This window comes from Malania oleifera, chromosome 1 (genome assembly GCF_029873635.1).
Source record: "Malania oleifera isolate guangnan ecotype guangnan chromosome 1, ASM2987363v1, whole genome shotgun sequence".
NCBI lineage: Eukaryota > Viridiplantae > Streptophyta > Magnoliopsida > Santalales > Ximeniaceae > Malania > Malania oleifera.
This window is the reverse complement of record NC_080417.1, coordinates 126,093,418-126,111,768: the sequence shown is the minus strand read 5'-3', so window position 1 is coordinate 126,111,768 and position 18,351 is coordinate 126,093,418. Positions and strand designations below refer to the sequence as shown.

The following is an 18,351-nucleotide window of genomic DNA, read 5'->3' as shown; positions in this document are numbered from 1 at the left end:
TCACAAATTGTGTTTGCACTATAATAGCCATTGCCCAAATTTTATGGGCATGGCATTTAAAAATAGAAATGAAGAGAAGGTGCCACATTGCTGCAGCTGTCAAGAGTTGAGTTTTTTCTCATTTTAACTTTTTTAAATATATATATATTAAATAATACCATATTTTAGGAAGTATTTCTCAGAATGACTCTGACGTAATCTCCCTACTCGGAGTAGCAAGTTTTTCTTTTGAGAGACGATGCTCGTGTGGACGAGATTTAAGCAAATCTTGCTACTTCGTGTAGCGAGTTTCGTATAGCAAGATTTAAATGCCAGACTCAATCTGGCACAAATGCGTGGCAGCCAAGAGATTTGTTTACGTGGAAAATTTCACTACTCCGAATAGCGAGATTTGTTTAAATCTCATTATTGTGGAACTTAAATTTGGAATAAAATTTTGAATTACAGTAGAAGTTATTTTTTTATCTCCACTGAAAAAATAAAAAAACAGGTGTATGTAGTAGGTATACTCAAGGTCTTAAATTTTGATTTCGACTCAAATTTCGAAGCTCCAAAAGTACGGCAATTTCAATTTCGATGTCACTTTCGATTTTGATTTGAAAAAATAACGAAAATTAGTAGGAAATCATGAAATTCTTTGTAAAATTTTAGAAATGATTAATAGACATAATAATGTAAGTTTTAGGATTAATATATTGCAAGATAAATAAATCTATGTTGTGTATGAGGTGGAAAAGTTGTATTATAGTATGTGTTACAAACATATTTGTAAAATAATATACATTAAACATATTCAGTTAAAACAAATGCAATTCATAAATCATTTAAATATTATTTATTATACAAATAATGATAATTTAGACATGAATGGAAAGTTTATTTTTTCATAAAATTTCAAAAGCACTTGTAATAATCTTTCGATTTGATAAAAATAAATTAAGAGAGAAATTTCACTCACTTCTAAATTTCTCATTTGAATTCTAAGTAAATTTCATTGTATAGTTAAAATATTGATAAATTTCGCTAAAATATCGAGCTTTAGATAAATTTCAGATGATTCGTTAAGATTTCGATGGAAATTATGCAAGACAGAAATCGACTGCCATTTCAATTTCGAGGGTGACTGAAATCGGAAATTTCGACGACAATTTCAACAATTTTGTGGAAATTTAAGACCATGAGTATGCTAATGTCATTAAAGATATGTATGATGGAGTAATGACTAGTGTAAGGACTATAGATGGAAAAACTATAAAATTTTCAATCACCATATGTGTACATAAGATCTGCTTTCAACCCTTATCTTTTTACTTTAGTAATTGATCAACTAACTAAGGGTATTCAAAATGAAGTTATATGGTATATGTTGTTTGCAGATGATATTGTATTAATTGATGAAACTAGAGATGGAGTAAAGGCTAAGTTAGAACTATGGAGAGAAACTTTGGAATCTAAAGCATTAGGATAAGTAGAAATAAGACAAAATATATGAAATATAATTTCAATAATGATAGGAGGATTATTGAAGACAAAGTTAAACTTGATGATGAAGAAATAAATAGCACTTATAGATTTCGATATCTTGGATCTATTATGCAAACTGAAAGAAAAATTAAAAATGATGTAATGCATAGAATAAAAGCAGGTTGGGTAAAATGGCGAAGTGCTTCAAGTGTGCTGTGTGATCGTAGAATACCCTGAAAATTAAAAGAGAAGTTTTACAGGACAGTTATAAGACATGTTATGCTATATGGATCAAAATATTGGGCAACAAAGAAACAAAATATCTAAAAAGTAAAAGTTTCTGAGATGCGAATGTTTAGATGAATGAGTGATATAACACAGAAGGATAAATTAAGGAATGAACATATTAGTGGTAAGTTAGGTGTAGCTCCTATAGAAGAAAAGATAAGGGAGAGACGATTCAGATGATATGGACACTTGAAACATAGGCCATATAGTGCTAGTGGGGAAGAGTGAGTTAATTACTGTGGAGGGCAGTAGAATAGGTAGGAATAGACCTAAAATAACTTATAAGGAGATAGTAAGAATTTAATAGACCTAAATCTATCAAAAGAAATGTTTTATGATCGCATAAATTAACAAAAAATATTCATATAACCAATCCAACCTAGTGGGATTTAAGGCTTGATTTTGTTGTTGTTGTCGGCTAATCTACCAAAGCTTTTGTTAAATTAAAAATTTTTTAGCTTTCCCTTCAGATGCTTTTACGAATGTGTGGGAAGGGGTAAACAAAAAAAAAAAGGCAAAAAAAGAAAAAGAGAGAAGAAAAACAGCAAACAAACAAAAGAACAAACAAAAACTGTAACAGAATGAAATTTCCAACAGTGACCAAGTTCTTAAATCATGTTAGTTTGACTCGCATCATTCTAGTTAACATTCACTTTGATTCATTTGCACCATGACAAATGTTAAGATTCAAACTGAAAAGCAGCAACTAAGTTCTTAATTCATGTATGTTTAAGTTGCATCTTTATAGTTGACATTCGCTTGATTCATTTGTGCATTCTAGCAAGTCATTGATACAAGTCAATGTAACATATGTGGCTTCAAATTGATAATAAAAGAGTAGAGTTGACTCAGGGTCAGGGATTTGTATTTGAGTCACCCTGCTCCAAGAGCTTTCTTGTAAGTGGGAAAAAATGGCAATGGACAGAAGTTCCATTTTGTTCCATTCAATGTATAATAATAATAATAATAATAATAATATAATGATGATGATGAAGCACATTAAACTCAGATGAGCAACACCACAACAGAGAATGAGAAACAAATTTATATAATAGAATCCAGACGTTACACAATTACAAGCTTTGTCAAAGACATCAAAATAAGGTCACAAGAAGAAAAAGGGACATCAAGTGAACCAAAATTTCACTGGAAAAAATGAAAAGAAGAATGCCTAGCAGAATTTTCCTAATCACAATCTAGAATAATGGAACTACTGAGATACATCTAAGAAAAATGACTGGAATTGGAATTGGAATTGGTAACAGTATAAAGTAATCCAAACCACATTACCTAATACAAATTGCAGGGGTCAGTCCCTCAGGTCAGATATTTTAAATTGCTTACACTGCAAAGTTTTTCTTGTTGGGTTCAAACACATACTTGATCAGTGATTCCTTGATCGGTAGCAACTCTGGGAACTCATTCTTCAACTTGGACGCATCCATCTCATTATTGCTTCTGGCGGCAACGATTACCTTGGCTTGCTCTTCCACTGTGAAGTTAGACCATTTAAAGCCTGGGTCGATGTAAGTCTTGTACATCTCCAAAATCTCATTATGACTCACAACCCCAGGGTTTGTGAAGTTCCATATGCCACGGCAGTTCCGCTTTGCCATCTCAATTGAAATGGGCAGAAGCTCATCCAATATGGTCATGCTATTTGGAATGTTCACCACTTTGTTATAACGAGAAATCTTGGTAATAAAGTTGCGTGGGTTGTTTAGATCAGATGAAATGGGCATTCTGACTCTGAGGGTGCAGACATTATCATATTCCTTCAATAGCTCTTCAACCTGATTGAAAACCAAAGCAAGTTTTATAAGTAACTTTATGATATGCAAAACTCAGTCAACTTTCTAGTTTCCAAATGAAAAAATAGTGTTAAAATCAGGAACATAAACTAAATTACCATGGCCTTGGTCTTTGAATAGAATGAACCAGCAAAATTGGGTGTGTCTCCCTCCTTGAACCCAATGCCAGATCCTTCCGGGTGTGCAGCATCATATTCAAAAATACACCCAGTAGCAAAGTTCATCATTAAGAGCCCATGCTCTCTGCAAACATCTGCTAAGGTTAGAGTCCCAGCAACATTGGTGCGAATAGTTTCTGGTTTATGAGATTCACACCAATCAACATTGGGTCTGCCAGTCACACCAGCAGCATTGAAAACATGTGTTGGTTTGATAGTCTGAACATCTGCCACAAGAAGCGATCGATCCTCCAATCGGCCTTTCCCATACTCAAAAGGAATCCCTTGTTTCTCACAAAGCTTCCCAAGTAGGCTGCCAATCCACCCAGTCCTACCATAAATCAAGAACTTCAATGGTGATCTTCGAGGAGAGGTAACACTTTTGGATACTGGAACCACCATTCGGGTCTGATTAGCACTACTTGAAACTTGAGAGGTTTCAGAACTGTTATTGTCAGAACCATCAAAATGCCTTTCAACCCCACCTGGCATCATCAGCATCCTAGGATGAGGAAGCAAAGCACCCGAGACATCACCCCACCAATCAGGATTGTTGGTGTACCATTCAATAGTCTTCTTCAATCCCTCTTCCCATGGGGTCCGTTCAGACCACCCTAAGTTCTTTAGCTTCTGATCATCTAGAAAGTATCTCTGGTCATTAAATGGCCGATTCTCAACAAACTTAATGCATGAGTTTGGGTCAACAGAGAACAGTTTACATATGTCTTTGGCCACATCAATCACTCTCCTTTCCTTCTTTGTCCCAATGTTGTAAACATGGCCAACTTCTCCTCTATGAAGAACAACTTCAAAAGCCTCAGCAACATCTTCACAATAAAGATAACTCCGCACATTTGCTCCATCCCCATGAATTGGTAAATCTTTCCCCCTCATTGCCAAAAGAATAAACTTTGGAATTAATTTTTCAGGAAATTGATTGGGCCCGTAAACATTGTTTCCTCGAGTAGTTATAACAGGGAGCCCATATGACCGACCATAAGCCATAACAAGCATTTCTGCTCCAGCTTTCGTAGCAGAGTATGGATTTGTTGGGAGGAGTTGAGAAGCCTCATGATTTCCTACTACAGCATCTTCATCAGTCTCTCCATAGACTTCATCTGTGCTTACATGGATGAACCTCCTGATCTGACCAGTAACCTTGCAGGCCTCTAAAAGGACATGGGTACCATAAATATTGTTCTTGGTAAACTCGAAGCTGTTACCAAAGGAGTTGTCCACATGGGTCTGCGCTGCAAAGTGCATTATTGTGTCAATGGACTCGGTGATCAGGAGGTAGTTAACAAGGTCAGCACTGCCAATATCCCCTTTAACAAACTTGAAATTGTGGGATGATTTCGAGGGAAGAAGGTTTTTGAGATTCGAACAGTAATCAAGCTTGTCTAGAACAACAATCTTGTAGTCAGGATAGTTCCGAATAAGCCGGTTTGCAACATGAGATGCAATGAATCCGGCAGCACCGGTAATCAGGATGTTCTTAGGCGAATAAGTAGCCATATCTATGCAGTCGCTACACAAGACAAGCACAAAACTAAATTCAGAATTACACATTAATTAAAATGATTTTCAACCAACAACATAATATTTAAAATCATATCAGAGAAATCAGGAAAACAAAAAACAAATCAAATTCGGTCTCCAGATCTTGAATCACATCCTTATCTAAACTCATATCATATAACCATCATTATAAACAAGATTCATTACAACATAATTCGTTTTCTTTATATACAAACAGTTTTTAAAAAAAATAGAAAAGATCAGATTAAAAGATAAGAAGTTTTCATACTGGAAAATAATTTGAAAAATGTCATCTTAGACAAGGATACATTGGATCTTAGACAACGATACATCGGACGAACATCAAATATCCGATAACAAGATTTGCTACCAAATGCAGAAAATAATTAAACCCCTCCCCCACCCTCCTCTACCACATAATCACAAACACACACACACACACACAAAGCAAGATCAAATGAGAATTCTGATGCGTCAGAGGTACACGTAATCAACAGATCTCACACAATTGAATATCACCTAAATCAAAACAAACTTTATTTTGCCGGGCAGATCACAAAACAACTTGAGTAAATGAAAATTACTCAGAACTAACCAGAAGGGATCAATAAATATCACTCAGATCTTGAACAAACTGAAATAAAAAACAATAATCCAGATCACAATCAACCCAAATCAATGCAAAAGTACAACAATTTTCTGCCATTGATGCAAAACTAGACTATAAAACGGATCTAACCCACATCGCAGAATGCTCCAAAAGGTTCAAAAATCCAAAGTTCTTCAATGATCGAGTAAATATCTTTGAGAAAACGTAAACGGGAAAAGAAAGTACCTCCGAAAATTCCACTGATCCTCACCAATCCGCCCAGGAAGAGAAATGACGAGGTCTACTGATTAAGAGGAGAGTAACTCCAACGAAGGGCAGAGCTTCAGACCACAACGATTTGCGAGAAGCGAGGGAAGCTGAGGCGCCCTTATTTATATGCCTCCGTCAAATCCCCCCCTTCACTGTTTTTAGAGAGAGAGAGCCACGGAAAGCGAGACGGTCACGGAGAGGCCGCGGAGGATATCAAAAGACCAAAATACCCCTCAATGGTTGAATTAATTATGTCTTCTCATTGCTCGGCGCAATTTAATTTTCAATTTGAAATGGGTTAAATTCGAATATTATGATATGAGAAATGGAATATTATGCTTTATTAATTTTATGTTATATAAATTAATTATTTTATATAAAATTAATTTAAATTAAATAAAACTTAAATTTTGTATTAAGTCAAGTTCAAATTTAACAATAAAATTGATACAAATTCTCATTATTTTGAATTCATTAACTTCAAATATATTGTTACCTTAAAAAATTATAGGATCCTTTTTATTGGAGCAAATTCATTGGCAAATCCTAATCAAAATATTAGGGGTGACAAAATTGGTTAATGGGTTGGATTTGAGTGAATCATAAACAAGTCGAAATTAAACGGGTTCGAGTTCAAGTTGACTTGTTTATTAGCGAATAACTATTATGTAAACCTAAATTTGTCCACTTAAGAAACGGATCATCCGTTTAAAAAATATAACTTATTTATTTTAAAAAATTTTAAACATTTCATATAAAATAACACATTTAAAAAAAAAAAAAAAAACACCCATTCATTTTTTTAAATGGGTGACCCAACCCGAACTCACCTAACCTGTTTAATAAACGAGTCAGGTCTGAGTTGACACATTTCATAAACGAGTTAATTTGTATTAAATTCAAACTCGATTTAAACAGACGGGTCACGGATCACCCGTCGAATTTCAACTCATTTTGTCACTCCTACAAAATATGAATGAGACTTTATCATATTGGAAATAATCTAGCGGAGAATAAAGTAAATTTGTTACATCCTATAAATTCTTCGAATTCTATAAAATATAAAGGTATTTTTTTCGAGTAGTTTTTTTTCTTTTTTATTTAATACGTCTTCTCTATAAGTCTATGAGGTGGGGCCATGTGTCTAAGAATGAGCTTGGGATCATTGGATCATTAATGGGGTGAACGGCGGGGATTGAATGAATGAGGAAATGGGGAGAATTTAAGAAGTGGGGCCAATAATTGGGTGGTGATGAGCTGCCCACAGCCCACATCACATCACATTGCATTCACAGAATCACATGTGATGTACTGTGAAATTCTACTCACCAAAATTCCACATTAGGGTCACTTACTTCCTAGTTTGAGCTTCCTTTTTTTAAGTGAATCATGTATATTCATTAAAAGGGGATGCTCCTCTTATTTAGGTTATTACTTCTTTTTCATTGTTTAAATTTAATATTTCTCCCTTTTTCTAGGAGAAGCAAAACCCCTTTTTTATCCTAACAAGATATTTTATTTTCATACTCTTGCTAAAAAAAATAAAGAAAAATAACAATTTGTCCAATAAGATTTCTCTTTATTTATATTTTATTTGAACCTTTTAAAGTAAGATCAAACATTTTAAAAGAAATAACAATAAATTATATGTAAGTATTAACAGTGTAAATCATTTTATATAGAAAAACATTCGTATTTTTGAAAGTAAGATCAAGTAAATTTTTATATTATATAGAAAATTTGAATTCAATCAAAATTAGATAAAGGTTGTATTTAGAATGTCAGATATTGTTTGAACGCTAAAAAAATTCATATGATTAAAAAATAAAGTAATAATATATATTTTTTATAAATTAAGAAAATTACGAATAGGGGAATAGTATCTCATGTCTATGTTTGAATTTTAAACTTTAATAAAATATTTTTTTTTCATAAATAACTTTGAAGATTTATAATTTAATATTTGTAAACTAATGTATGATGATTGTAGACACCCCATTTTTATCCAGACCCAATATTATTATTATTATTATTATTATTGTAATTATTATTATTTTAATATTATTCTTATTTTGCTATTATTATTATTTTTATTACTATTATTATTATTATTTTTATTATTATTTTTATTATTATTATTATTAGTAGTAGTATTTTTATTATATTTATTTTATTATTACTTTTATTATTATTATTATTATTAATTTTCATTATTATTATTATTATTATTATTATTATTATTATTATTACTTTTAAATACTATTGTTATTATTGCTTTGTTATTTTACTATTATTATTATTATTATTATTATTATTTTTTTTTATTTTTATTTTTATTTTTGACCTAGGGTTTTGGGGTTGGAGCCTATTTAAAGGCTCCTTCCCACAGCCAGGCCGGGGGCGCGCACAGCCAGAGCCAAAGCAGAAAAAAAAAATTAAAAAAAAAATTGCTTCTCCTTCGTCGTCTTCTTCTTCTTCTTGTTCCCCTGCTCCACCTTCTATCCCCGCCGGCGAACACCATACCCGCCTCAGCAGCAGAGCCGCGAGAGCCACCATCACTGTCGCCGTCTCCCGGTCACCTGTCCCTCCACGGCTCTCCCACAGCTCCATCACAGCTGCAGCCGAGGACCTCCAACCGCTGCAACACTCCGGCCACCACAACACCATCCTTCACCGGCGCTGTCAACACCAAGCACCCATAACAGCAGCGGCATCATACACAATCTCTCCCCCCTCTCCATCACTCTCCTCATATCTCCGTTCTTTAACTCTTTCCTTTGTACGCAGAACTCCACGACTATTGCCTCCGCAAGCATCAGCAACCGGCAACGACCCTCTAGCAGCGCCATTAATTCCTGCAACCATCACCGTCGTCTCTATCGCATCGTCGGACCTTTTCCAGCCCCGTTCTCCGGCATCCCTTGCGTCTCAGTCCCTTAGATTCCGGCGGCCCGTCCACCTCATCTCTCACGGCCCTCACGCCACAGCAGCAGCAGCAGCCCAGGCAGCATCATCTCCGGCCACCTGTTCCTCTCTGCCGCCAGCACCATCGACCCCGGTTGTACTCCTCTCTGTAAGCCTCTCTGCATAACACGCACACACTCACTTGCACACACACACTGACACACATACAATATACATATATATATATATGAGTGTGTGTGTGTGTTAGAATTATTTTAATCCTTAAAGTTTAAGTTTTTAAATTTTGTTTTTTTTTCTGTTCTTCTTTTATTTGCATGTGAGTATACTAATATAATATTTGTGATGGTATTTAGTGTGTGTATGTTAATATGATATTTTTTATAGTGTTTAATTAATATAAGTGCTATGTATCTACGTATATTAATATACTATTTGTTGTGATATTTAGTTAACATTTGTATATAGGCTATGTATATATGTAGTTTAATATATTATTTGTTGTAATATTTATATCCATGCTATTGATGTGTGTATATTAATACATTGTTTATTGTAGCATTTAATTAATATTTGCTATGTATACATGTATATTAATATATTATTTGTTGTAATATTTAGGTAATATTTATATCTATGCTATGTATGTGTGTATATTAGTACATTGTTTGTTGTAGCATTTAATTAATAATTGTATCTATGTTATTGTTGTATACTATCTTGTGGTATGTTATTTATTTTAGAATATATTGTGTATTTAGGGTTGAAATTATTACATGTTGTATCTAGAGTTCTAATGGTATATTTAGGATTTTGTTCATCATATGCTTTATTTAGGGTTCGTTGGTCTCTCATATTTTCATGATATATTAATGGTAAGATTTTAAAATTATTTTCATAATTATTGCCGCGTGTTTTATTTGTTAACTCTAGGGTTTAAATTGCTTCCCATAATATTACTTGTGTGATAGTTTCCATTATTATATATATTGCATGTGTATTATAGGATTTAATTTGTTTCCACATTGTTATTGTACATTAATTGTAAGGCTCTAATTATTTCCAAGCTATTATTATTATTATTATACATATTGCCTATTATATTTAGGGTTTTGATTGGTTTTCATGTTATTAATATTTTTAGAGTTTAATTGCCTTTATATAGATTGTTTATTAATGTTAGGATTATGAGTGTTTCCATATTGTTATCACATTTCAACTTTAGGGTTTCATATATTTCCAAATTATCAATACATATTTTTAGGGATTTTTGATTTATTTCCATATTATTGCACGTTTGATTATTTTCATATTATTGTATATTATTGCGGGTTGATTGACATTGTATATTTATTTTAGGGTTTGTCTAATTCCATAATTTCGTCTTATTTGTTTCCATGTCTGTTTATATTACCTTTAACTTTTAGGGTTTGATTTATTGTCATGTTTCCTTTATTATTAATATCAGGGTTTTGTCAGTGTTATGTCAAAGTTTTGATTATTTATAATTAGGGCTTTTGCCTGTATTTGTTAGGATATACTATTATCATATTGTATATTTATTAAAATTATGATATATGTGTATTATCAGTCTAGTAGTATTATTATGGTATAATATTAATATTTACATGTTATGATATATATATAAATATTAAAGTGGTATTATAATATTATATTGGTATTTATGTGTTATTAATATTATAAGATATATATGTGTTATTATTATAGTAGTATTATTATTACAGATAATGTATTATCATTGTAATATGTTAGGGCTATTATTATCACATATTTCTAGAATTTTCAACTATATCCTATTTTTATATTTTATATTGAGATATCCATTATTTCTAATATTTTGATATTATTTTAGTAAGTATTTTTGTGTGGGTATATCCCTATGATTTTAATGCGAGGGTATGAGCCTTCGGGCTTCACGTACCTTAAGCTCTGAGGGAATATATATGTATATATTACATTTATTTATTTATTTATTCTTCATGTGTATTTATAAACTCATAAAAGGAGTAACTCAAAGACTTTTTAAATTAACTTAGGGATAATTTTAAATTAATTAGGTACCGTTCGTAAGAACGGGAGCGTAGGGGGTGCTTGTACCTTCCCCTCGCGTAACCGAACTCCCGACCCCAGCTCTGGTAACGTAGGCCTATTCTACACCTAACGGGGTAGTAATCATGTGTTCTAACCACACTAAAAAGTTAGTGGCGACTCCGACATTCCCTATTTTTCCTTAAAAATTAAAATTGATTTTGATTTCGCCGCCTGGGGCCCACGCGCTTCCGAGACGTCGCGACAATGATAATATATTATTAATTTATTTTTAATATATATATATAATTTATTAAGAGTTGCAAAAATATTTTATTAAATATTATTCACACGCAATAACATTCAATACTTGTGACATTTACTAATTATTTGAAAAATAAAAATGATTGGTCACCAAGTTTGTAATCTTTACTTTGAAGGTCGATTATTTTAAGTGTCATTGCATCAATAATTTCAACATCCTATTTTTATTTTTACTTTTCACTTTTTCAAAGAGCTACACATGCATTGTATCTGCACCACATTACTTGCGGCAAAAAAACATGCCTAGTCATTATTTATAACATTATTTAAATAAATTTTACTTAACTATTTAGTTTGTAGTTTAAAGAAGTAACATTAGAGAGTGCACAAAAGTTTGGAGTTTTCTTGTGCAGTGCACAACTTTAAGGTCCGTAAAAAAAAAGGATGTATCCCGTTAACTTATTGTCTAAAACAATGTGATCAATTCCTTTATGAACTTTTGCGACTTAAATTGATTGATTGCAATCATAGAATGCCTCTCTAAAATTTCCTAGGACTTTTGAACTTGCCTTAATGATTAGTAATTTCACATTTTTACCTAATGTTATAATCAAGAGTACAAAGGCTACAACAGTGATTTAGGCAACCTTCAAACAAATGGATTATATTTCTTTAAACCCATGATATTAGTAAATGGAAAATACAACTAAGTTGATAATGGCCTCTTACTTCTCAACATAATGCGAATTAAATTAATATCATTTCTAAGAACTTTTTTCATGCATTACAATATTAGTATTTATCTTTATAACTAATACGACATAAAAACACCCCTATATGACTGACGTGGAACTTTAATACACATACATTCATGAGAGGGAACCATTACAAAACTACAATAAAAAAAAACCCCCATATAATTGCTCATAAAACTTTATAACCCCCATAAGCGCAATAATGCGCTCATTAATACCAGATCAATGAAGGGTCAACCTCCACCACTATAAAAAGGGACTTGAAGAAGAGGTAAGGCATCTCACTCATACTCACTCTTTCTATCATTGCAATTCATAGCCTCTCATTAATCTCTTACTTAGGCATCAAAGTGAACCCTCGGGATACACCTCGGGTCCTTCAAGTCATTCTTACTTGATTTTTTTAAGGTGGTCGTGCTCGAGGAATAATTCGTGAAAGTCGTTCGATTTTCAGTCAACAACAGTTGGTATCGTCTGTGGAAACTATTTTGATAGGTTTTTCCAATCCTTGATCATGACTACATCACACAATTCAATATCAGAACCGACAATGGGTGACCAATCACCCTAATCCATAAATTCTGCACCATGTGACAATTCCAAAATGACGAGAAGTGAATTCCTTACATTTAAAAAGAGAAGCAGAGCCTAGTGGAGAAGTATAAGATCAAGGAGAAGCAGAGTTTGAAGAAATTAGAGAAGAAATAGGAGGAAGCAACACGTGCAGTTTTCAAAAGAGAGTGAAAGGCCTAAGAGGCAAGTACCTTCCTCCCTTCCTTTATTGATGTCTTTTTTTAAAGGGTGCATAAATTATTTGGGTAGTGATAAAAAAAAGGGTTTTATAATTTGAAAATTGTGATCTGTCTAGAATTGCTTAGGTCTCAAAACTTAAAATCATAAGCCCAAATTTTACTTCAATGCTTAAAATAAGAACAAGGATACCCTCTCAAGATTCCTTACTATAGCCCCAAAATTTGAATCAAATAAGTTCCCAGCCAAAGTCCCAAGAACCTAAAATTATAACCCAAATTTCCATAGCCAAGTTCCTCAATTTCCCAAGATCCTCAATACCATACAAAATACCGTAAAACCAAACCTAACTTGAACCAAAACACCCTCACCAGTAGCCTGAAACACCCCAACAAAACCCTGAAATTCGAGTAAACCTTGTCTAAATACCTGTGTCAAAACCACCCATTGACCTGGATCCAAAGGCCCAAACCCAAGTCAGACCAACCTGTTGACCTAGGCCAACTGACTCAAATCAACTTTACCTGACAACCCTGACCCAAGTCAACCTGACCTAAGTCCACAAACCCAACTTTGGTCAATCTTCCCTAGCTTAACCTACCTTAACCCAACCTAGCCTAAAGCCTTGGACCTAGGCCCAACTTGGCTTGGTTTAACCCAACTAAACCCTAAAAACCTATACCCATTTAACCGAACCCAAACCTGATTAAGACCAGACCCAAAACCTAGACCTGACTCAAACCTAACCTCAACTCAACCCAAGCCTAACCTAACCTAACCTAACCCAAACCCTAGTTGGACCTAACCCTAACCTAACCTGGGTCAATACCCAAGTCAATCAACCTTAATCATCATATTGGGCTCGCAATAAAATGTGAGAAACACCCAGAAAATTTTACAAAAACAAAAAAGAAATGAAAAGAAAATAGCAAAGAGGTATACTTTAAGGGGGGCAAATATGAGCTCAACTATGGTAATGAGGGGAGAGGCAGAGAGCACAAAGCTCTATGCCTTTGTGCATTTCGTGTTCAACCTATATATATATATATATATATATAGAGAGAGAGAGAGAGAGAGAGAGAGGGAGGGAGAGAGAGAGAGAGAGAGAGAGAGTTTGGAGGAAGATCGAAGGATCAAATAGGAGAAAGAAGTGAGATCGAGAAGGAGAAAGGATAGAAATAAGGGTTCTAGGGGTGAGAGATACATAAGAGATAGAGAGGGTAGAGAAAGAGAGAGAAATCAAGGGTGAGAAAGGAGAGATTGAGAAATTGAAAGAGTGAGAGATGAGAGACAGAGAGGAGAGAGAAGGGAGGTCAAAGGTGAGGGTAAGAAAGGAGACATTGAGAGATCAAAGGGGTGAGAGATGAGAAAGTAGAGAGAGAGAGAGAGAGAGAGAGAGAGAGAGAGAGAGAGAGAGAGGAAGATTCAAGAGAGAGATAAAAAAGAAAAGAAAAGAGGAGAGAAAAAAATAGTTTATGTTTTTTTTAAAAAAAAAAATCTGCACATAGTAGGCCACGTGTCACCCATTGGAGGGTGAGACATGGCGCATTATAGGCCACATATGTTGGGTGACATCACTTCGTAATTTGGCACAATCCAGGCCACCCATTATGTGTTTTCTGTGGATAGTTGGATTGCTGCCACACTAGAAATCCCCTTGTTAAGCCACGAGCCCGTAGTACGTGCCATATGACGAGATTACATCATCATGACATCACCCTGCCATGTGCCATCCTCTTGTTTATATATTAAAAAAAAAATACAATTGATTCTATGTTGCCACGTATCATCACAGATGGGCGACATATTGCAAACCCAAACAATTTCCCAGTTCAACTATAGTAACCCGAACCAATAAATATAAGAAAGAAATAAAAGGAAAGAGAAAAGAGAAAGAAAATAGGGAAGACGGTTTGGAATAGGACCAAATCGTCGACAATTTTAGGGAGCCCAGAAAAACCGTCGACGAGTTTCCTGCAAACAAACTACCAAGAGTATTTTTGGTTTGGCAGATGGCCAAACCATTTATGGTTTTCCTGTGAGTTGAGTTACTTAAGCGCTAAGCAAGGTTTTATTTTTCATAACTTAACAATTCTCTCTCTCTCTAAATTAGGTTTTTGGGACTCTCTCTCTCTATCTCTCTCTCTCTCTCTCTCTCTCTCTCTCTCTCTCTCTCTCTCTCTCTCTCTCTCTCATGTGGCTCTCTCTCTTTAATATCACTTGGAGCCTGTCCTCACACTCCGATCGTCTCTCCCTTCTCTCTCGGCTTGCCGGCTCACTTTCGGTGGCGAGTTCAGAAAGCTAGGGTTTTCGAATCTGGAACATAATCGGCTTATTTTTTAGGAACATATAAGGGGATTAAGTTATGTCAGGTTTTTATTGAATCTGAACCAGTTAAACTGAAGTATTTTGTTATAGGAATAGTATATGTGACTTTTGGGTGAATCGGGTTTATGAAAATGCCGATTTTGATGGTTACGTATTTGGGAAAAATCAACAGGAGTAGGGTAATCATCTCCATTTTCTTAAAAATCATATATTTGAGTTGAACTAAAACCTAGAGATGATTATATCCTTGTTTTCAATAAATTATACTTTTCTGGACTATTTGTTATATTATGGTATATTACTTAAATATGTGTGGCATGAGATTGATGTTTGGTTTAGATGAAATTGTTGGTTTCTTATTGAAATGTGGAAAGCTATGGTTTTGAACTATTTTCAGGAAATGTGGAAAAAGGATATGCCGATTTAATACCGAGGGTTTGATATGTCGGTTTAATACCGAGGGTTTGATATGCCGGTTTAATACCGAGGGTTTTGATATGCCAGTTTAATACCGAGGGTTAGATATGCCGTTTAATACCGAGGGTTTTGATATGCTGGTTTAATATCGAGGGATTATGATATGTCGATTTTATACCGAGGAATGAATGAGTTTGTGAAAATATTGAATTGTTTTGAATGTCTTATGAAATGAAACCAGGTTACAGTTTTTATTACTTAAATTGCATGATATGGTTTATGAACCCTAAGGACCGGTTGTATTGTGCGCACTGTACCGTTGCCAGTGATTTATTTGGTCAGGTACAATCACACTGTAGTGGAAGTGTAGGGGGTTTCAACCAATTGGCCTGCGAAGAGTTGTTGTACCTTCCCTGGAGTCCAGACCAGCACGTGGTAAGGCGATTGGACCTGCAGTTGAGCTTGCAGATGCCTACAGACATACTTGCAGATGGTTACTTTGACTTTATTTGGACTGATCACCTATGCTAAGTCCATCCTTCGGGTCACACAACCCATCATAGGGGTTAATCATTTCGTTTATCCAAGGGGGTGTCTTCTATGCATATATGTGAATTTGTGTAAATAGTGTTATCTATTAATTGAACTAGTTTACACTGTGGGAATGAATGAGTATTTTCAATTGTATAGGTGTGAGTATAATTCTACGATTGCTATTTTTTATTAAAGGGAGAAATGAATATTTTCTGATTCTACTAAAACTCATGTTGGTCACACCCTGATATTAACTTAATCCGTATTACTGAGAGGTGTCTCACCCCAATGATCATATGACTTTTCAAGAGGTACCAGGGATCGTGCTTAGCAAGTCAAAGGGGTTGAGTTTAGTTTGTCTAGTTTATGTGTGTGGTTTGTATGGACGAAGTTGGTTTCTGTCTTAAATTTTTGGGTTGTACTAGTAAATGCTCGGAGACCCTTATGGATAATGGTAGTCTAGAACTCTGGAAATGTATTTGAGGATGTTTAAATTAATTTCATTGCTTTATATGATGATTATGGTATTAGAAATAAAGATATTACTAAAGTAGCACCCCGAGCCCCACGTGGCGGGTTCGGGGCGTTACAGGTGGTATCAGAGCCTAGGTTTGCTAGGTTCTGCAGACTTTGATGGTTGATGATTACCAAAGTATAGGTTGAGATAAGATAAGAATAAAAGTGGGTAGGTTAGGTTAGGTTTTGGTCTGGAAGCTTGGAGGCGGAGATCCTTTGACGGTCTTTCGTGTTTTTCTTGGGTTGAGAGACTGAAGCCTGGAATTTGAGTTGGAATGTTAGGTCGGTTGAGTATGTGTATAGTGCCGGTGTCTTGATTAGAGGCCGAAACTTTGAGATGTCTAAGGGTATTCAAGTAAATGGGTTGTATGATTTGCAGGAGGCAAACCATCGACAGTTTCCTGGGGCAAACACAAACCGTCGACGGTTTTCTCCAAAAGAGGCTCTCTGTATTTCAGTTTTTTCGTCGATGGTTTTGGGACCCTCTATAAAATCCGTTGACTGTTTTGTGGTAGGACTGTATGAATGAATCTTAAACTAAGAACTCATATGTTATATTAGTTTTTTTTTTGTTCAATACTCGCATCAACATGATAAATGTGGAATTTCTAATTCGGTTTCTATCCTATCTTCAGGAAGGATTCTGGGGGAAAGGACATTGATGCAAAAGGGGATAATCATGTGAAGACTTCCAGTGAGGAGGATGTCGATGCTTCGGTAGTGCTGTGGGGTATAACGCGACAAGTTAGCAAAGAGATTCGGAGGGACTCTAGAGAGCAAGATCAACCACTTATTGATTGGGGCTGCACGTTAGAGCAGTTTACCCAGACGAGTCCGACGACATTTTCAGAAGGAGTAGGCCCGATTGTAGCTGAGGACTGGGTTCAGGAGATAGAGGAATTGTTGGGTGTGCTGCATTGCATGGATGAGCAGAAGGTGCAGTACGCTACTTTCAAATTGGTTGGGGAGGCTAAACGATAGTGGAGAGCAGTAAAGCTGGTGGAAAAGCAGAAGCCAAGGATCATGGCGGAGGCTTGGTAATTTTGCAGGCCAATGACAGAAGATGGGACATCGAGCCCATAAGGGCGATTCATCACGTTCTACTTGTCTCAGATGCCATCAGAGGCATTGGGGCGAGTGCAAAGGTGGATCAATTAGTTGTTTCCTGTGCGGTAAGATATATGGCGTGGGGCTGCCGCACGATGTTGAATAATGCACTCCCACAACATCAGTATCGGGGAGGTAACTAAGCACCGCGCGAGAACTACCAAAGGGGCACCGCCCAGGCGCGGGTGTATTCCTTGACTCCAAGCGATGCCGAGAATGCGGAAATGTTCTAACAGGTAACCTTTATGTTCTTTCAATAAAACTATTGTGTTATTTAACTTAGGAGCGATGCGCTCTTTTGTATCTCAGGGATTTGTCAAATTGTACGGGGTACCCAGTTGTTAGATGCCGAGTTAGCGGTGGTCACACCTACAAGGTCAATTGTAGTGTGTAGTAAGGTGATCAGAGACTACCCAGTGGAGATTCAAGGGAGAATGCTACCTGCTAGTTTGATTGTTTGGCTTTGATGTCATTCTAGGGATGGACTAGTTAGCATCCAGTTATGCAAGTATTGATTGCCACAGGAAGGAGATAGTGTTCAAACCTCCTAGGGAGCAGGAGTTTAAATTTTTCAGGTCGTGTGTGCGCTC

General features: G+C 35.2%; 2 protein-coding genes across 4 annotated transcripts; one reads left to right on the top strand and one right to left on the bottom strand.

Annotated features, from left to right (window-relative positions):
* Positions 1 to 2,779: 2,779 nt before the first annotated feature.
* Positions 2,780 to 6,346, bottom strand: LOC131157107 (trifunctional UDP-glucose 4,6-dehydratase/UDP-4-keto-6-deoxy-D-glucose 3,5-epimerase/UDP-4-keto-L-rhamnose-reductase RHM1). 3 transcript variants are annotated; one of them, XM_058111014.1, is made up of 4 exons: positions 6,096 to 6,279; positions 5,856 to 5,894; positions 3,662 to 5,249; positions 2,780 to 3,545 (listed from the first exon to the last, which is right to left on the bottom strand). In XM_058111014.1, exons 3-4 carry the CDS (start codon positions 5,234 to 5,236, stop codon positions 3,093 to 3,095), a joined length of 2,028 nt encoding a protein of 675 aa, XP_057966997.1. In that variant the 5' UTR covers positions 5,237 to 5,249; positions 5,856 to 5,894; positions 6,096 to 6,279; the 3' UTR covers positions 2,780 to 3,092. The 3 variants fall into 3 exon arrangements, with proteins under 3 accessions (XP_057966997.1, XP_057966991.1, XP_057966983.1); XM_058111008.1 differs by having other exon boundaries at positions 6,004 to 6,253; XM_058111000.1 differs by lacking the exon at positions 5,856 to 5,894 and having other exon boundaries at positions 6,096 to 6,346.
* A 353-nt stretch (positions 6,347 to 6,699) lies between these two features.
* LOC131148857 (uncharacterized) lies at positions 6,700 to 16,259 on the top strand. Its single transcript, XM_058098796.1, has 3 exons — positions 6,700 to 6,703; positions 8,468 to 9,192; positions 15,947 to 16,259. The coding sequence occupies exons 1-3, from the start codon at positions 6,700 to 6,702 to the stop codon at positions 16,133 to 16,135; spliced, it is 918 nt and encodes a 305-aa protein (XP_057954779.1). The 3' UTR covers positions 16,136 to 16,259.
* Positions 16,260 to 18,351: the final 2,092 nt, after the last annotated feature.